The 21,628-nt window shown below is 37.7% G+C and overlaps 1 protein-coding gene across 1 annotated transcript; it reads left to right on the top strand.

The window, feature by feature from the left end:
• Positions 1 to 1,457: 1,457 nt before the first annotated feature.
• Positions 1,458 to 21,533, top strand: ex (FERM domain containing expanded). The gene is made up of 4 exons (XM_074093537.1): positions 1,458 to 1,807; positions 14,033 to 14,284; positions 15,834 to 15,913; positions 17,091 to 21,533. The coding sequence occupies exons 2-4, from the start codon at positions 14,062 to 14,064 to the stop codon at positions 20,562 to 20,564; spliced, it is 3,777 nt and encodes a 1,258-aa protein (XP_073949638.1). The 5' UTR covers positions 1,458 to 1,807; positions 14,033 to 14,061; the 3' UTR covers positions 20,565 to 21,533.
• The last annotated feature ends 95 nt before the right edge of the window (positions 21,534 to 21,628 follow it).

The raw sequence follows: 21,628 nt of genomic DNA, 5'->3' as shown, positions 1-21,628 counted from the left end.
TACATATCAAATTTCATGGCTCTAAGCCCAGTGGTTGTTATTTCGAGATTTTATCCCTAAGTATCCCGTGGGAATATCGGGTCAAAAAGTCGCTTATGTGTTATTCCAGACGTCCAGCTACCTACATAATACCAAATTTCATGACTCTAAGCCCAGCGGTTTTTATTTCGTGATTTTATCCCTATCCCGTGGGAATAATATAATATAATTTGATTCGTTCTCTGTATTCTGTTTGGAAAGAGAAAAACGCTGATATTTTTAAAATTTCGCTACAAGTATTAATTAATTTATTTTTTTAAAGATGTGCTTATTCTAAAAGGGCATAACTCCAAAACTACCACACAATAGATCCATTACTTTTGTCTAGTCTCTTAAAAAAAGATCACGTAAATCTGACGTAGACGTTGTCAAAATTATGACAGATCCTTTTCCTGGTGAAAAAGGCAAAGGAAACATATCTATTCTGTGGTAGTGTTGGCAAATTCAGACATATTTTTTAATTTGTTTGTATTTTTTTAAATATGGTGAAATCAATTATAATAAATATTTTCCCATGTTCAGGAGGCAAAACTCTTTCGATTCCTGTAGTAATTTACAGGTGTTAAAAAAATTAAATCTTGTCAATTGTCTAGCGAAAATTTTCATGCCACGCCACTGGCACGTATACCATGCACTTGGCTCTAGTAGCTCAGATAAAGACGCACTGACCTCAATTATTTTCGTAAGTAATCATAATAAAAATACGTAATTTAGATAAGATCGAAATTTTGGGTAATTTTGTAACCAAACTGAACTTTTGGTCCTTCGTGCACACCGCCATTACCACCTAACTACCATACCCGTTTGAGTAGGCGCAGATTAAATATAGGCAAGCTAAGCTAGGCCTCAAAAATACGTTACATTGTAATGTTAATGTCACACAATAACTTCATCTTTGTTTTTGGGCTGTTTAAAGCACTTTAAATGTACCTACAGTTACGCTACTACCACACTAAGTACTACATTTCAAACAGCTCAAAAACATAAATAAAATTAATTTCAAAAAATAAATTAGGCACCTAACGTAACTTATAAGCTTTTGCACAAATCTAGGTATTTATTTAGGTGTTGTTATTATTATTCAATATACCAAATCATCAGTGTCCACTTACATGTTAAAATCTAGCACGACTCTACCATGTTATGCTAGGTAAACCTAGAAAATTTTAGACATTTGCTATTGTCTCTCCTAGGCAAGGACTACAATTAGCTCATTATGACAGTGAAGTAAAAAAAAAAACAACGGTAAGTATAATGCTGCCTTTTGCCTTTGTTTTATTTAGCCCCAATGAAAAGAACACGAAGCTTGAGAACTCGCAGTTTCCGGCGAGAATACAAGACCAACATCCGTAGATCACGGAAACTCGTCGTTTGGAAGTACCTATTATTTTTTAAAGAGGTTGACCGCGCGCATTCCGTCGCCGCGTCGCCGCGGTGCGCCGCCGGCGCGGGCGCAGGCTCCAGCCTACAGCGGGCCCCGGCCGGTACCCGCGCCGCGCCACTATCTCGCTTGCCGCATTCCACCAAGCCGAAGCCGCGGCGCGCCCCGCGCGTGCCTTCGCCGACCCACGCGCCTGCCTCACTCAACCCAACCAACTCACAACTCAACTCAGTCGTTCCTGCGCGCTCAGCCAGTTCGCGCGTAACGTCACGCTTGCCTCGCCGCGTACGACATCGCGCGATCGTCGAGTGAAGTGAAGTGCCAATGGATGCGGTTCATATTCGTTAGTGTGTTTGCGTTGAGCAACTTTGGATTTGTCTATTCATGGTGAGTACCGCCCCGTGGTCTACGGCACCTAGGAAGGTGGATGCGCGCGCTTTCACGATGCGGCCACTTTCATTTCATACGCATAGTTCGAATTCCGCGCACCCGCGCCGACCGCGCCGCGGCCGCTGACCCCGCCCGCGCGCCCTTCCTCGGGAGCACCGAGCAGGCACCATCGCAGCCACGCTCACCAGCTTGCCACTGAACTGAGCCAGGCTTGCGTCACTACCACTGCTGTACCACATACCTATCAATAGTCACCAGACTCAGTATAATCAACACGACGGAGTTGAGTTCTAGCGCCTCCACTACTACTTAGCCTGGCATGTTCAATTAAACTAGTGACATTGAATTCCAGATAAGGCTAGGCAGGCACGGTCTTAAGAGCCAGACCTATGCTCATTATAATTAACAGATCTGCATTTGCATCTCAGAATTATGTTAAAGGTATTTAAGGTAGAGTTGCTAATGTAGTCATAAATAATCAATATGCATGGTAATTAACGCATTTGGTTTTATTAAAATAGACATGCCAACGTAAGAATCCAATCTATTAAAGCAATACAGTCACACATCAGCCAAATAATCGAATTATGAATTGTTATAATTACTTAATACGAGTACTGGGGACATTTGCTTTGGGGTGCTAATTAGGCTTTACATTTTTCTCTAAATTTCAAAAATCGCGAGAATTATAACCTAACGTTTTCAAAACAAAACTTTACGATACTGAAATTTGACATCTTAATAACTACTCAGGGAAAACAAATGTTACTTAAAAGTTAACTAAATTACCACAAAAAAATTCAACACATCTTAGACATTCTTCACGAACTGATATGTGTTAAACACATGTTTTTTTATAGAATAGGGGGCAAACGAGCAATCGGATCGCCTGATGGTAAGCGATTACCGCCGCCCATGTCCATGCACGCCCGTGTCCACCTGTAACACCAGAAGAGTCACAATAGTGCATTGCCGGCCTTTTAGGTAGGATTACGCTTTTTTCTTGAAGGCTTATCGGTCCGGGAATATCGCAGGCGACAATTCTTTCCAGAGTTTTGCTGTGCGAGGCAGAATATTTCTGGATAGGACAGGAATTTAGGTGATTGGATTAAAGTACCTACTATTGTTACTGGGACCGTTCATGGGATCTGGACATAGGAAGATTGTACATAGTTCAAATCTATCTTTTTTATTCGACTGGATGGCAAACGAGCAAGTGGGTCTCCTGATGGTTATCAGGTAATCACCACCGCCCATAGACACCTGCAACACCAGGGGGATTGTAGATGCGTTGCCAACCTAGAGGCCTAAGATGGGATACCTCAAGTGCCAGTTATTTCACCGGCTGTCTTACTCTCCAGGCCGAAACACAACAATGCAAGCACTGCTGCTTCACGGCAGAATTAGTGAGCAAGATGGTGGTAGTAATCCGGGCGGACCTTGCACAAGGTCTTACAACCTGCAAAATCTGATGAATAAATGAACCAGTGGAGCAGTGAAAACAAGAATTTGTAAACATTTATTACCATTACCTACTTACTACGTACTACCTACTAACGTAGTGTAGGGCGTCCTGCGGCACGGTGGACGGACGACCTTAAGAGGGTCGCTGGCAGCGGATGGATGCGAGGGGCTGAGGACAGAGTGTTGTGGCGCGCCATGGAAGAGGCCAATGTCCAGCAATGGACTGCTGTGGGATGATGATGATGATGATGATGACCTACTTACTTAATTTACCATCTCTAAGACTAATGAGCTCTGCTCTCATACGATTCCATAGAGGTAGAATCGGGTGGTGTTGGTTGAAAAAATACCAACCAAACAAATTAACCTTCCTTCAAGCCTATGGATTACTCACTAGCCTTAATTCTAGGTCAATAGCCAAATTGTAGGAGTTTACCATGAGCAAAGATTACTAAGCATTCAAAATAACTAAAGAATTCGGATGTGTGACCAAATAGCTGAGATGTTTACTTAAAAGCATTACGTCATGAGGCAGACTAAACCTGTCTGGTCATTTAACGTCACCGCAGAATGGAATGGCGCGAAGTCGAGAAGCTAAATGGCACTAAATACGAATGTATACCCCAATAACAGGTCATCCTCAGGTTGACCATGTACTGACAAATTACTTCAATTCCTTACAGGGTCACAGTAGCGGTCGGTTTTTGGTCAGAATTTGTAAACACCTCGCTTTTAAGGTTGTTTCATGATCATGATTTTGTAGTCTTTTTAAAAGATTAAGAATTACTTAAACTATTATTCAAATAAGCACACGAATTGCTGTGTCTGTCGTTAACTAAATAAATAATCAACTTAAATTAAATACCTACTGAAGAAATACACAGATTGTGGTAAAGATGAAAGTTAATATATCTAAAGACGCTACTGGGTATTGGATGTGTTAGGTGGATAGTTAGTTAAAAACAGGATATGTAGTTAACGAATTGTAACAGTTTACTTATTCGTACCTACCTATTAAAATTCTCTTAGTCGTACTGGAACAAACGACAACAATCTGACAAACTAACAAACCAGAAATAAAATCAATGTTTGTACCTATACAAAATTCTTGAACAAGATATCATGGAACTCTTACTATCGAGTACGTGACAGTGATGATCGGAAAGAAACTGAACTATCCATAACAATGGCTTTCCCCAGGAAAGTAACTGAAATTCTTTAAAAGTAGATCATGCATGATAACCACAACGATGTGTTAGCAAATCCAGGAAAAGCGTGCATACTCGTAACTTTACCCGTGTATTGGCAAAGTGGAAGGATGTGGCATAGTACAAGCACATTGCCTCACAAGTATAAAATTGCTGTCTACCATTAAATCTACGTAAATACTGTCACATCAGCTTCATGATGTCGAAGTATTTACATGTATTTATTTGTACAGCACGTCGTTAAATGATAAAGTAAATGATTCATGTGCGTTATTTACAAACTAAGAATGCGACCGCATTCCAACGGTAGTATAGCGAGTTTAACTACAATCAAGTGGAGGTTATACACGTTTTTGGCAAATTATATTGCTAAAGTTAAAGCAGAATATGTTTAGTTCAAATTTAAAACGTTTATTTTCTTCTGAAACCATTGTGCTAGGCTCTTGTAAGACATATCACCAGCAAGCAGCGTTTCGATCGAATAGTCTACTGTGAAAAAGCTCAACCAGAGAATCAGTAGCAAGCTAATTATCATTTAATTCTTCTTTTAAAGAGCTCTACTTTCCTATGTCGCCAGTTGAAATATTTACAAATTACTTTAACTTTTATTGGGATTGGGGCACATACCTTAAATCGCCACTTCATAAATGAACAGCAACAAACGCCGGTTTTAATGTGATATTATATTACTGTATACTAAATTCGTATTATACGGAAACAAACCGACATTTATACTACATATACATAATAAAACCATCAAAGAGTTCTCTGCCGTTCCGCACAATTATTTTTCCAAATGTTTTATTTCACAAGTCATGATTTTCTCTGAAACCATATTATTTTCGGAACTTTCATAGAACAAACCTAACCTAACCTATTGTGTTCTATAAAACCATAAGAAAATACACTGAGAAAATTTTTGAGGTTTCTGAGAAATTTGATAGTTAGGGAATGAAACATTTGGAAAACAATAATTAAGTATGCGAAAAAGCATTACACTACCATCAAAGACCAAACACCAAAATGAATTCAAATTAGCCATAATATAAGATCTAGAGCTGCTCTACATTTAACAGTATCTTAGTGCCCGCTGTTATTCGGCTTAATAGCTGCTCAGTCAGGATAGACTGCCACTGCAAAATACAACGCTGCAAGCCAAATCAATGTGTGCCCTCCCAGCCCATCCACCAAAAAGCCAGTATCAGGGATAATCCCCTTTAAACACGAGGTGTCTCTAAAACCAACACTGAAACTACGAGGACGAATAATTAATAAGCAAGGACTATATAATGTTAATAAGTCAGATAACGCTACGCAACCAGATAAATAATTAGTACATACTTCACTTTAACCTGGTAGAAAAATTGCACCTTTTAAACCAATTTCAATACAAGTTTTATAAACGGGCCTATATTTTGCAAACACCGTAAATTATGCATGTAATTACGTCCTGGATATTTGTAAAACATTCTTCGAATATTTCTTAGTATCCAGTTGAGCTAATATTTGGTACACTTTGTAAATCCGGTGACGATACAATAATCTGGTAATGAAATTGTGGTGGTCCGGCCGGGAGCGTCTCCGCAGAACGGAACGTTAACTTTTTTTTGGTACGAAAATGTATATACTTTGAATGACAATGCAAATGCAATCAACAAAAAAGCCTGAATTAAAAATACTTATAGCAAAAACTCTTACTGCTAGATCTGGGTAAAATATGAGGAACTGTATGAAATTTTGTTGTTAAACGCATTTATTTAATTCAACTTCGTTTTAGAATCAACCAGTTTGTGATATATCTAATCCAGCATATCTAAGCATAAGCTCAGCACTAGCCTAATTCGAACAGCCTAGGTTGTTAACGCGTCAAATGACTAGTTATTTGTTTTATGATATTAGATACTGTTGTGATATGATTCATTTTACTGCGCCTATGTTCCAATGCAACTGTGTGTGTAGTGATACCATTCTTTGAACACGTAATATTTTTATGATTGGCAAAAACGGAACCCTTTGTTAGACGGATCACTTTGTTGTTCATGTCAGTCTTATCCGTCTGCTGATTATTAAATACTCTGGTCTACTGCTCCTTGGAGCAATCAAAAAATCTATCTTCAATCAATGAAAAGATAAAGTCATTAAAAAAGGTGTTTTCTAACAAATTTCCAGGGAATCAAAACCTATAGGGTACTTCCAGTTGTTCTATAAACTTGATTACTTAGGTATCTGATGTTAAGGTAGCGCTTACAGCACAAGTGAGAAAAGTCTGAAAGTCTAAATGTATTTCGACCCCATACTGCGCTGCAAGTGCAGTGCAGGACAATTGTAAAAGTCTTTGCAAATAAAAACTTGTGATTTTCATTTAAGGTTTCGAGATGGAACCCAGTTTTTAACGCATTAGATGCTCTTCCAATACCAACTCTACTACAGAAACTTTTGCAAACCTCAATTAAAATGAGTGAACTTTATTAACATTACTTCAAAGGGCAATTTTGTAGACATATCTATGTGAAATACGAGATGTTTTCAAAGTAGTGACGATTTGAAAGTGTTCAGTAAGGTTAATACCCAACCACTGGCTAAAATTTTAATTCCTTCATTTTCAATCCTTTCCAATCCAGACAAAATTACATTGTTTAGCTGGGTAAATTTTCAGCGTTTTTGCGGCTTTTTCTGACTTTACCGTTTTGGCAAGTATCATTAAAGAAATGATGCTCAGGGTTGAATTTAGGAAAACTATAAAGTCAATGCCGATGCGTAATCTAGCGTGATCGAAATTCTTGCGACTTGTCATTCCGTTGTGCTACCAAACGTAGGATGGTCCGTCAAAGCGCTCTAAATAATATATTCACCGACCTATGCAGGACTAATTTAATAGTGAATCATATTTTTGTCTTGTTTAATTTAATTAGCTTTTGCCCGCGGCTCCGCCCGCGTGGTATTCGGTTATCGCGCGCTGTTCCCACGGGAACTGTGCATTTTTCCGGGATAAAAAGTAGCCTATGTCACCCTCGGGCCCATAAACTATCTCTATGCCAACAATCACGTGGATCCGTCGCTCCGTTACGGCGTGAAAGACGGACAAACATACAAACACACTTTCGCATTGATAATATTAGTATGGAAGTATGGATATGGATTGTAAAGCGAGTATATAGGGTTTAATCTTTGCGTAGTGGTAACTAGATAAAATACTATGCTAGAAAAGGCTTGAAAATAGAGTACTTGGGGAAATATCTCTTTAAACTGGATATAGGCGAGTGGTAAAAAATGGGTTATTTCAGTTAATCCCGTGCAGAATATTACAAAATAATGAAAATATGTATATCACAATTGACATATCTCTATGTACATCATACTTAGGTATGTACACACGTCAATTTTCTTTTTTTTTAATCACATCACAATTTTTTAATAAAAAAAATCACATCACAAGAAAACAGGTACCATTCGAAACTGATAAAAATCTGTGTATTTATTGTTATTTACAGAATTCCAACTAATCTTTTAGGGTTCCGTAGCCAAGCCAAAATGGCAAAAACTTATATCTTATGTCTGTCTGTCTGTCCGTCCGCGGCTTTGCTCAGGGACTATCAATGCTAGAAAGCTGTAATTTTGCACGAATATATATGTAAATATATAAAAAATTTTTTTGAGTGCCTCCGAACGACGTAAAGTGGAGCGTCGATTAAAATGGAGCGTCCATCTAAAATCTAAACCAGTGGGTGGAAAAAATTGAAAAAAATCAGGACGGTAGTAAGTATATCAAACTTACAAAGAAAACTATAACGGTTAAGTTTTCTAGAGAATTATTAGCAGTTTAAGAGTAAATAGCAGCCTAAGGTATAAAATATACCTAAACTTAGAATATTCCGTACAAAATACGAAATCCTTAGAAAAATATTACTATTTTTTCGTAATGCCTATGGAACCCTATTTCGGGCGTGTCCGACACGCTCTTGGCCGGTTTTACTGTTTGACAAAATCAACTAGACTTTAACTACTCTACCTGAAATTTAACACAGTTACTCGTAAAATTCTTAGGACATGGGTATTAAAAGCGGATTTTGACACTGCTGGACGATTTCGAGTACTACACTTTCGAACAGTATTTTCACTGCAGTGTTTTTATTTCACTGCAATGTTAGCTAAGGTATAAAATATATCTAAACTTGGAATATCCCGTACAAAATACGAAATCCTTAGAAAAGTACTATACTTAATTTGTTCGTAATGGCTACGGAACCCTATTTCGGGCGTGTCCGACACGCTCTTGGCCGGTTTTACTGATTGATAAAATCAACTAGAGCTGTATTTCTGTACTACTTTAACTACTGTACTTAAAATTTAACTCAGTTACTCGTAAAATACTTACTTAGGACATGGGTATTAAAAGTGGATTTAGACTCTGCTGGAACGAACGGTATTTTCACAGATACGATTTCAAAATCGTCCAGCAGAGTTTAAATCCACTTTTTTTAAAGTAGTATCTATTTTGTTCTACGAAACTTCTTACCTACTGTGTGACAAACTTAAACTTGGCCATATTGCTATTTCTATTACGTTATTTCTAATTGAAAATACTAACTGAAATATAGATGCACAGAAAAAACAGAAAAATAAGACCATCACTGGGAATCGAACCCAGGTCCTCGGTAATCCGTACCGCGTGCTATACCGCTACAGCACTGATGGTCAACGGTACCGACACGAATTTCCCTATGCACCTTATATCTCAGCTTGTGTTTCTTACTTAGTCACTTAAGCAGCGACGCTAGCGACATCTATGCCGTAAGCCCTCAAACTTTTTCGGCATTCCTTTGGAACTAACCGCTCACCCGGACAAGAGATATCGTTTCTAAGCAATCAAATGAAAAAAAAAAAAAAAAAAAGTAAAAGTAAAAATTTGGAATTGAAATAAAAAATACAAAAAGATTCCAAAAAACCAATCTTTATTTCTAATTTCTGAAAGCAGGCTTCTGTGCAGCAGTGGGAAATGTGTAGGCTAAGATGATGATGAAGTCACTACCTGGTCTGTTATAATAATGTATTGAGTGCGACAATGACCAAAGAAAACTACTTAGTCGCATGTGACTTCACAGTTTACTAGTAATTCAAATCAAATGCAATTATTGACTAATCAGTAATCATGCATTTTTCTTATAAGTGTTTTTTAATAACATACGTAACAATTACTGGCAAAATATCATCATCACTCAGCAACCATATCACATAAAGCTTTTAAAAGAAATTAATGCTTCTGTATTATAAAATTGTCTAAAACTCGTCAAAATTGCCGCACGGAAAAAGAGCTCTACCGTGTACAAAAACTTAGAAGTTTGTTAAGTTATTTTGCCTTACAGAGTAATCATTAGAAGCATAATTGCAACCCTTAAATGCAACTGTCAGGGGTTATTACAGAGCCTCTGGTACAACAATAATGCAGTTCACAAATTTCGCTTATGTATTATGTAGAGAAAACATTAATGGAGTTTTTATATTCCACGATGAATAACCATCAAACGCCGAAGGACATATCGATAGTTCGAGCACTCGCATTTTAAATCGCCGTCCTTAATATTGACAATTCGTTAAGTGTCAAAAGTGGTAGCACGACGTCGAAAAGTGGAGGCATCAGGCAGCGATGGCCATAGGCATGCGAGGACGCAAGATGCGGCTCGCTGGGGAGGGGCGCTCGGCATCTGAAGGTCGTCCGCATTCCTTGCGTCGCCGACCGCTGCTACCGCGCTTACGTAGCGCCCCCCCCCCTCTCCAAGCCCCCACGACCGGTTCCCCGCCCTGCGCCCGCGCCGGACCGCGCCATCACAAACTATCGCGCATTTACCAAAACAAAAAAACGTGTTACTATGGCTATCAAGCTGAGGTACCGGATGGGATGATACTTCGCTTGGAACTCTAAAACCACTGGCTTCGTAAAAGCTTGTTTTGCGGAATTATATTATTATTTTTATTTTATCAGGGAAACCCCATTTCATTCATAAACTTCAATGATTTCAATGTAGGTAACTATGTAGGTACAAACCTTAGGCTAGACACACTGTAAATGGCTAAATAAACAAACTAAGTGACAAACGAAACGCAATTAGATATGTATTACATTAAGATAAGATAACTGCAATAAAAAATAACCTTTTAACACTTTACTAAACATTAACATTTTACTTAATTGATTATACATTAACCTAACTCATGCTTAGGTATTTATATACTATTCACAACTCATTTAAAACTCGACAGTGCATTTAGGTAGAGATGTACTTATTACACCATTTCATACACTAACATCAATTTTTAATTTACGATACATTCTGTCTTAAATAAGCCTAAACTCTAAACCAAACACTATAGCAAAATATGGGTAGATTCATACAAAGCAACAATGTCGGCCTTACTGGCAGGTAGCAAAAAGAAGATTGCATCCAAAAAAACCAATGGAATGCACAGATGGCGTGGATCCGGACATTCCTGCGCCTGCGCCGCGGGAACCCCTGGCTTCAACGGATATGCGTTAAGTAATACGAAAATTAAAAAAAGTTTTGTCCTAAAAATATTTTGAATGCTGGATGATTAGGAAATATGAAATTTTAATTACTTCCGTGGCGTCGTTATTGTTATTAAATACGTATATCAAACTTATCGAGCACAAACAAACAGACAAAGTGCATTTAATATTAAATGAAAAAAAGTGATCAAATTTTTTAAATGTGCACTGGAAAAGATCTAGCCTGTTTTATTTTAAAAATCTAAAACTCAATGAAAGAGTTCCCAAAGTGAGATTTCAGACTGGCCAATATATGCTATATTAATTTCATTTATACATACACAGTCAGGATATTTTATTGGGGGGGGGGACCACTTAGGATCGAATATCTGTCATCTTGTATGGGAATTCAAAGGATTTTTTTACAAAATGGATCACCAATTAATGATCGTGACATAGGTACCTAGGTGATCCCGTCTCACACAAACACGAACACAAAGCAATTTTAGGTTTAATTAAAGTTTGACAAAAACGGTACAATAGTGACAGATTGCTAGCCTGTCGCCTACGGTATACCTTAACCTAATACTGGATTAATATATTAGATAAGGCCGTGGCACACCTAGAAAGTAGGTAGCCCTCAGTGCACGAGACCGATCCTCACTCCTCGATTTTCAATCAATTGATTAATAAATAAATAAATAATCATAAAAAAAGGACTTTGAGGCAAGAATTTGCTAGGCAACCCTGTGGTGCTCTACCCCATCACGACCTAAGTCACATAATTTCACACACAACTTATTCATTGTTTATAATATTATTAATTTAATTACTTGTACAGTCGAGGTCAGAGATTTTTGCATGCAGCGACTCAATGAGTGCAAGGAAGTTTTTGTCATAGGTAGTAATTGTTTGTTAATCGTACATACGGTACAACCTACATAAAATCATCGAAATCACCTGTTTTTATTAAATTCACATTAACTTCTAAGAGATTCAAAAAGAGGGAAAAAATATCTTTGATTAGCTAGATATCGTGGCATAAGCGGGCATTAATAACGATTGGCACGTGCTAAGTATGTCTAAGAATGTACGAATACCTACTGAGCTAACTTTGGGGGCGGCAGACGTGAGCTTGACTTCGGAATCCAAAAGCTTAATGGTTACTTGACCTGAAATGTATATTTCAGAACTTTTTTGTATTTTTTATTTATGACGGTGGAAGCATTCTACACTTCCATTGAAATAGTTAGTGAAAGATATAGTTAGTGTTTAGTTTTGTAACTAAGGGACCCCATACATCCCCGTATTATTATTATTATTTTTTTTTGTAATTTTTTCTTTAATTGTATACAGTAGTTTTTAAGTATTTTATTTGTAATTATATTATTATGAAAAAATGACTTTCTGACAAGTTTCTTGCGGCGCATTCTTCTTGGCAAAAAATGACGTGTAAAAGTGCCCATTGCGGCCTATTTACTGAATAAATGATTATTCATGATGTGGCAGACATTCTAAACGCCTTCACAATAAATTACACTGTCTTCCTCATTATCTTAAGTAGCATAATGTATCGCATTGCATACCTATGCTTAAGTATTGCAAAATTTCAATTAAATATTGCTTATACATATGTAGGCATTGTAATAAATATGACATGATAATTAAATCACAGCCATTGCTTAGATTACTTTGGTTTACTGCTCTTAACGAATTGACAATGTCAATAAACTAATTAACTAAACAATAATATACTTATACAAGTTTGTATGACGACTTTAGCAGATTTATACGTATGCGATTGATTAGGTACATAAAGTTCATTTCCGAGTATAATAAATACTCTTGGTTAGGTAGGTATTTATCGACGGGACTCTGACTCAACCTTGTATTATGAAATGTTAAAGAATAACCATTTTAGATACACATCATAAAGGAGCTGTTGCAATTTCATAAAATACTTTTTCTACTCCTATACTGTAATCTGTGATTTACTTAATCACGAACAGTAATATAACAGCATACATAACAAGATTCTGGAAAAGTCTATATGTATTGTCTATTCCCCATAACAGCACTGTATCGTAATGTTGGTAAAACGATACTGCAACCACTTACTTTTTTTTCTTAATTCGTACATTCGGGCATGCTAAGGTGCAGCCAGTTATATTACATATTTTATATGGCTTTTATACAGAATAAAAACTTTCCGAAAATAATCCATAGCCTGCCAACATTAGTAACGCATATTTTAACGTCATCACTGGCAAGTAAACGTTAATCAAAAACAATATTTTCATATTTATTTCTTGTTTACCTTCTTTTTGCGTTTGCCATACTTTTTACTAAAGTATGAAAACGTTTAAAGTTTACTATTTCTCTAATTTTGTATTGTAATTACTAAGTACCCAGTCGAAGAAAAAGTATTGTATGCAACGTTGTATAAGTAAGTCAAAAAAAGCTCGTGGCGTCTTTTTCTTACGATGTTCGCTAAAGCTCACATCGTAAATCGCGCCACTCACCTTTATTGAACCCTGTTATACAACTGTTGCATAAAATACTATATCATATAGGTCGTTATTTATATTCAGTTGGTTGCTGAATTTGTTAGTACAGTGAAATTGCAATTATTCGTCAATTTTTAAGTTAATGTAGAGTTCGTCGGGAACTCGGGAAATAGAACGAAATATCTACAGACTCCTCCAGGCTTCAAAGAAATTCAACAAAAATCCTATGAAACCATATTAAAAATCGCATCTACGGGCTCTATTTCCAACTAAACGAATTTATCAATATTCTTAGCTTTTACACCTGATTGGTTTCAGCCCGCTAATAGTGTCCCACTGCTGGGTAGAGCCCTCCCCACGTGATCTCTACAACTGCCTGACGCAATGTTTGCATACACGTCCAAATCGTTCCCCCATTTCCTTGGTCGTCGTTAATCGCTCTCTGGCACTCATCAAGTGGCTGTGTATTGTGTAGGCTTACTTTTAAGGCTATTTAATTTTAACATTGTATCTAACGTACCTAATGTCTTATTTGTTGCAGGGCGAGTAACAGTTGTTTCGAGATGCGACATGCGCGCTCTATGTTCGGTTCGCGGGCCGCTCGGCGGCGACACGCGCGCGCTCGGCGCGGGCGCGCGGCTTCTGTCGCTACGCGTGCCCGGCCAGTCACAGCCTCTGCACTTCGTCGTCGAAGCCAAAGCCCGGGTCAGGGAGCTGAAGGCCCTGGCCACCACACATGCACAGCTGCAAGGCATGACAGACACGGAGCTGTTTGGATTTGCCGTTTTGCAAAGTGAGTACCTTACTTATATATGGCTTATGTATAGTATATACACCCCCCACGGTATTATGTTTGGTTTTACTTCAAACCTCATAATTATTATCATCGTATCAGCCGTATTAGACGTAGGTCTCCCCCACAGACCTCCAGAGCTTCGATTGGAAGCGGCCTGCATCCACCGTGTACACGCGGCTTTAAACAGGTCATCTGTACATCTCATTGGAGGAGGTCCTACGCTGCGCTTACCGATACGCGGTCTTCATTCGAGTACTCTTCGGCCCCAATAGCCTCCAACGCCTCAAAAGCTTTAGGCGGCCATATACCCCCGAACTTCTAAGTCGAGCAAAAAGAAAAGTATTTTAATGCAGAATTCAGTAGTTTATTCAGTCCTTCTACCAGATATGATTAATTTTTATTCTTTGGCTACATCGTTAAGGAAACTTCTATGGAAAATTTCAGCAATGACTCCAAAGGGGTTACCACACAAGAATAAGAAAAAAGGAGGTCGTAGTAATTATGGATAAAAATAATATCAATGAATTAAAAGTTTATAATTTGATAGATTTCTAGACACTTAATTTGCGTGTACATGCAGGAGTTTGGAAACAATATTAAAACGTACAATGGGCGTTTTCAGAAAAAGTTATTGAAAATATTTTTTATAGGTTTGGATGAAATTTGAAAGAAAGAAAAATGGTTTATTTACGGCTCCAACAGTAACACCACCAAACACTTAATTTAACTTAAGTTAAACAATAGAGCTATAAAATGCAACAAAATACATCGTAATCGTACTCATCATTTCAATTTCGTTTTCCTACTCAGAATCAGGAGCACTTTCGATTGTAATGGGAGAAAAAAGTGTTCCAGGTTTTTCATATAATTTTGTGTTATCCATTACACTACTGCTATAGAAACGTGTGTGAAAACGGTAACGTAGGTAGTATGGAATAACAAATCTTGTGACACTTTTTTTCTCCTATTACAATCGAAAGTGCTCCTGATTCTGAGTAGGAAAACGAAATTTCATCCAAATCTAAAAAAAAGTAATTTCAACAACTCTTTCTGAAAACAGCCACTATAACACATTCAACTAATTGCATCAGCATTTTATTTGAATTTTTTGTAAGGTTCATTTGTTTGTAAACAAAAATAGCGGCACAATCAAGTGCTTGGTCACCAGCTATTAGCTTTGGTTGCGTCACATAGTGGTCGCTATTTTCACCAGAACAATAGGCGACTAGTTGACAAGTAGACGTTGGTTGTCCCTGTCGATTGTTGACAATAGGCATTGTTAGTTCGATTCGGAGATCGATCACTACCTATTACTACATATCCTTAATTAAAATGTAATAAAAGTACTAACCGATCCAGTATCTAATAATACGGTACATTTTGGAGACTTGTTATTTAACTAAGGGAATTAATGAGGCAGCAAATTATACTTATAAAAGACTACCTTAAAACATTAACTACGTTAATCGTACCTTATTTGTTTTATTCATAAGTTCCTTTAAAAACGAAAATATATTGCTCTAAACTTTATCATTCTTATTTTCAGATGGAGAGTACTTGTTTGTAAACCAAGAAAGTAAATTATCTAAATATGCGCCAAAGAGCTGGAGGTCATCACACACACACGTAAGTTACCTAGGGTTGTTTTTATTAAATGCTAGCGGCCCGCCCCGGCTTCGCACGGGCAAAATAAAAAAAAAACGGCCAAGTGCGAGTCAGACTCCCGCACGAAGGGTTCCGTACCTATACAACATTAGACATTAGCAAAAAAACGGCAAAAATATGTTTGTTGTATGGGAGCCCCCTTAAATATTAATTTTATTCTGTTTTTAGTATTTTTTGTTATAGCGGCAACAGAAATACATCATCTGTCAAAATTTCAACTGTCTAGCTGTGACGGTGCATGAGATACAGCCTAGTGACAGACAGATAGACAGACGGACAGTGGAGTCTTAGTAATAACTTAGGGTCCCATTTTTATTACCCTTTGGGCACAGAACTCTAAAAAGGTCTCTAATCAAGGGCACTTAACACACATTTTTCGGCTCCATTTCCCAAAAACTACACCCGACCCGCGCGAAGCACTTTTTTGGTTATATTGATATTTTTTAATTTGTAATATCTTTTGAACGGAATGTCCGATTTGATTAATTCAAAAAGTAATCTACATGTATTGAAACCGTCTTGAATATTAAATTATTTGTTTGGATAAGGATTAATACTAAGTATGGATAACATGGTCTGATTTTAGTTGGCCTTTCTGACCACTTTTAAAATGTAAAAATCTAGTTATAGTGACATAACTACAATAGTTGTAGGTATATATAGTATCACAAAGTTTTTTGTAGGTGTTGATATATTCTTTAATATCGTAGAACACTTTTTTGTTTTATCATCAATAGTTTCACAGCGCATGCGATGGAAGATCTTTTATGTTATCTTTTTTACACTTTGAGTTACATTATTGAAGTTTTAGTACGGAACCCTATTTTTTTCTGGTAATAAATATAGCCTATGGAACTTTGGAATAATTTAGCATTCTAATAGTGAAAGAATTTTTAAAATCAGTCTAGTAGTTTTTGAGTTAATTCGTAACAAACATCCAAAAATCCAAAAGTCCAAATCTTTCCTCTTTATAATATTAGTATACATTTAACATCATCCTATTAAAATTCAGTAGAATGGATAAAAAAAACTTCTGAAAAACGAAACACTACACAAGTAAACTACTTAGTTACATCAGGTTGAAATATAATAATTGATAGTTATCTATGTGAACTTATGTGTACTTTTCTCGTTGCAGGGCTTAGACGCAAATGGAAAACCGCTGCTGGAGTTGTACCTTGTCGTACAATTCCACATCGAAAGTCCACTGCTGTTGCAAGATGAGATCGGATTACATCTGTATTTTTTACAACTACGACACAATGTCCGGACACGAGAGGGCCTTCCGACTGAAGTGCTCCTACTTCTCACTGGACTGGCTCTACAAGCAGAGTACGGAGATGCAGATACCTACGAGGATAGGGACTATTTTAGAGTGGAAGACTATGCCACTTCATCACTAACAGGAGACTGGGTCGCCGCAGCAATGCGCGCCTGCCACCGAGAACACCGCGGTCTCTCAAAAACCGATGCTGAAATCAGATTTATTCGAGAGGTTTGCCTCCTTCCAGACACCATTAACTCCCACAGATACAGAATGAAGCAGTCCAAATCAGAACCAGAACCAGGCACAGTTTGGCTCCTCGTCACAGCCAAAGGCATTCAAATCCTACCTGATAATGGCTCAGTTTCCAGTTTCATATGGAGCTCTATAGGAAAACTAAGTTTTGATAGGAAAAAGTTCGAGATAAAAACAGAAGAAGGCAAGATAACTTTGTACTCGTCCAGTGATGAAAAATGCAAATATTTATTTGCGTTGTGCAAAGAAACGCATCAATTTTCTATGAAAATTGCACCGAAACTTAATGAAATTTTGATAAAAGAAGAAGATGAACGCAAACTGTGTTATGGTTACTCTAAATCGTTTAATTTTCAACATACTAAAAGTAAAAATGAGCAAAGAATATCGGTAATATCCACCACGAGTTCCAACACTACGTCAGGAATTGTTAGTGATAGAGTTCAATCGGAGGACGAATTAGAAATAATGATAGATTCTCCTCCTGCACCATCCACAGAAAGTTTAGCTTTTGCTCACTTATTAGACTGTTCAAATTCTTATTTTTTGCGAAACGTTACCGAGGATGGTCAATCCTTACACAAAACATCTTCCTTACAACTTCAGAAATCGAAAATTCGACCTTCCAAAAGTATGGACGAAAGTGATAATGTTAATAAATTGGATAACACCTCTGATATGGCATTAAGTCAGCTTGAAGATACCATGTCACTGCCAGATCAGAGTACAACTGATTCCAAATCGGATAGTCCTGTTAATAAATTTAAGTGTACGGGATCGCAGTGCTCTTCATCTTGCAGCACAGTAGTAATGGCGCGAGCTGGACTAAGTACCCTAAGTAGAGCATCCAATGCAAGCAGTTTGGAACTAGGCTTTAGTCATACCGCACAAAACTCTATGCTAAGTGACAACAGCACAGTTGGTATAGACGTTGAATACTCTCAAGATACCGCATCAGCGTTATATGATGGTTTAGGCCAACCTGTCACAATAGCAGCATCAAGTGAAACAAGTGGAGTCTACACCATGGGTAGCTCAGAACTCACTACCCGTTCAAAAATGGGTACACTATCTGAAGACAGTAGGACAGAATATGAAAGTTCTCACTACGATAGCTACAAGCCCTCAGAAGAAAATGATCTTGCTGACTTTGACAGTGTTTCATCAATTCTTCAAAACAAAGTAGAAGCTAGTCATTCAACACTAAGATTACAAGCAGCACTATTAGACGTGGACTGTGTTGATGGCGATGCAAAGTTTTCTAATCAAGAACACGATAATAAAGAGAACATATTCAGAGAACGGTCGAACTCAAATGTCAGTGCCGTATCATTTCACGGTGACGGGAGTGATCCAACCGACCAGAAACATAACTTACTAAGCGCAAGTGAATTGAGTGATTTAATCGTAGGACGTGGAGTATATCCAAAAACTCAATCGGTCAGTGATACTTTAGATTCAGTGTCTGATTACGTGAGATTACCTCTACCTTTTTCTGGCGCCAGCTACCTTCACGGCCATGAAGACACTGCTCCATCTGATGATAACTATCCGAACAATTCGTTTTTTGATCGTCCGCCAACACCTCCTACTAGAACCGATAGCAGAAAGGTTCTCAATTTATCTCTCCCAAATATATTGGACATAGATCAAGATCAACTGATGGCGCCTATGCTTCCTGAAAAGCCACCACCGCCACCATATGAATATAACCATAAAACTGTTTCGCCTCATGTTTCTATTCCTACGAAAGCCCCACCAGCGTATCCTGGTTCAATAAGCAGTAATGCGTCTGCGAAAAAATATACAGAGAAAGAAGAGGTTGCTGCAAGAGTTGTGACGTCCAAGCCAATGATAACAATTCTTAAAGCAGAAGCGGGGGAAGTAACTGCACCGAGTGAAAGAACATTCGCTAGTCCTATGGTGATGGAACATCGATTTCAAAAGTCGAAACGGCACCAAGCTTCCAGTCGTAGAGCTGAAAGGTCGAAATTAGCCCAAGGAATCAACAACCTTTCCCCATCAAGAGAAATGCCCGCACACGTAGTGGATTCTAATGTGCTCGTGGCCATGATGAAGTTGCCGCCGCCACCTCCACCGCGCCGCGCCCGACTGCCTCCCCCGCCACCCGTCGCTCGACTCCCGCCACCGCCACCACCCCACAATCCAATGTTCCATCAGCAACTCTATAGCGACGTAGACTACGTTTATTACCCTCTACAGGACCCGACAATATCACAACAAAACTACCTCGATCACAAACTGTCTGAACCTCGAGCATTAAATTTGCATAAAAGTGGCTTGCAGTACAGAAGTACCCCATTCCTATCGACGACCATGTCAACATCATCCGTGTACGGCTCCATACAGAATCTTTCGGACTCATACATTCAGTTACCTGGAAATCGTTCAAGTTGGTATTCCTTAACCTCCAGAACATCTCTTAGCAATTACTCTGTAAACTTGGAACGACCTCAAATACCTACTCGAATGCCTGAAGTACCGAATTTCCCACGAACCAAGTCTGATGACAACTTATTAAACTCAAGAGAGCCGCCGCCAGTGCGTACGAGACGCATGCCGCCGCCTCCTCCGCCGCCCTATGAACATAAAAAGAAGCTCGGAACACCCTTGAGGGAAATGAAAATTCCAAACTGCAGCACAAATGTGATGAGTGAACTTAGTAAAATAAGAGACGCTAATGTCGACCTAGACATAAAAACTCTTAGAGAAAAAAGCAAAAACCTAGACCTGCCTCTTATAGCAGCATTATGTAACGACCGGTCGTTAATAAAACAAACTAAAGCCTTTGGTGCACCTAAATTGAACAAACAAACTGTGAATGAGTGTGAAAGTGAACGAAAGTGTACCAAGTCTGTTCAAAACACCACCGATAGCTTAGATATTAAGAATAAACAAGAAGGAAACGTTAGAATGGCAATGACAGGGTCTCAAAAGAAAATTTTAATAAGAAAGCCGACTGATAAGCTTCCCGCATTACCTAGTTCCGACACCCATACCCCTAGAGCGTTATCAAACACGTATGTAATGCACCCAAGTGTCAAAGTTAAGAAAATACAACCCAGCTCATGACGACTGCTGGCTGACTTGACGTCATAATTTAGTCCTAAACTATTTGTGAATGCTTCCAGTGCTATGAGCTTCCTCCACCGACCTGACGCAATAAGACTGAGTAAAATGTCCTTAGAACTTACCTAGTTATTTTTATCACAGTTGCAATGTTATCACAATCATTTCACATTCCATGATAGGTTTTTACGTGTATTAACATAATTCTAGTTTTAAATTTATGTTACAAACATTCCCTTTTTTAGGATATACATAAATCCTAATAATAGTTAAAATGTTTGTTCAATAGTCGAAACTGCGAAAGTCCACATGTAATTTGCATACAAAACCGGACACGACACAAGTGTAATTTTACAAATGGCTGTTCGTGTTTTGCCAAATGTAAGCTATTGCTTATATTCATCTAGACAAAAATAAGCAGTTAGGTAATTGAATAATGTGCCATAAAATATGACAGCACACAAACCTTGTACCTTGAAATAGGTTGGTGTTCCTTTTGTTTCGTATTTTTATGACAAAAAGTGTAAAAAATATTTAAGTATTGAACATCAACAAAATTATTCAAGGCGCAGTATAAAACATGTTTTTGTAACTAAAAACTTGTATTTGTACGCACTAAACGTTAAAGTAGAACAGTTTTTTACTTATGAAAGGAATGCTGAAATCTAAAACTTTATTCAATTGCTTACGGTAATAACACAACATACCTACAGACAACTAAACTACAGTTCTGCGACAAATTCCTATAAATTGTAACACAATTTAAATTTTCTTAAAAGAACTTAAATATGTAATGTCAATATGGATAAAGCTCTAATGGTCCTTCTATTTTTCATTTGTAATTCTACTATATGTAGGTATATATGTCTTTTGTATAAAGGTTAGCGTTTGACCACAATCACACCATGTGGTAAGTGATGATGCAGCCTCAAATGGATATTAAATTAATATAATATTTTAAATACTCGCTGTTTAAAGAATTAACGGATGATGGATAATTTATTTGTCATCCGATTCTGTCAGAAGTCATTGCTTAGATAAGTTTTAGGGTATAAGAATAAAAACAT

Source organism: Choristoneura fumiferana, chromosome 10 (assembly GCF_025370935.1).
Source record: "Choristoneura fumiferana chromosome 10, NRCan_CFum_1, whole genome shotgun sequence".
Taxonomy (NCBI): domain Eukaryota; kingdom Metazoa; phylum Arthropoda; class Insecta; order Lepidoptera; family Tortricidae; genus Choristoneura; species Choristoneura fumiferana.
Note: the sequence above shows the minus strand (reverse complement) of the source record. Positions and strands in the feature narration are given on the sequence as shown.

What these genes read in the sequence shown, in the direction of transcription:
- ex (XM_074093537.1), top strand. Translation starts at nt 14,062, where the DNA reads ATGCGCGCTCTATGTTCGGTTCGCGGGCCGCTCGGCGGCGACACGCGC. An exon ending in TGGATTTGCCGTTTTGCAAA is followed by an intron (nt 14,285 to 15,833) that starts GTGAGTACCTTA and finishes TCTTATTTTCAG; the next exon opens with ATGGAGAGTACTTGTTTGTA. An exon ending in GGAGGTCATCACACACACAC is followed by an intron (nt 15,914 to 17,090) that starts GTAAGTTACCTA and finishes TTCTCGTTGCAG; the next exon opens with GGCTTAGACGCAAATGGAAA.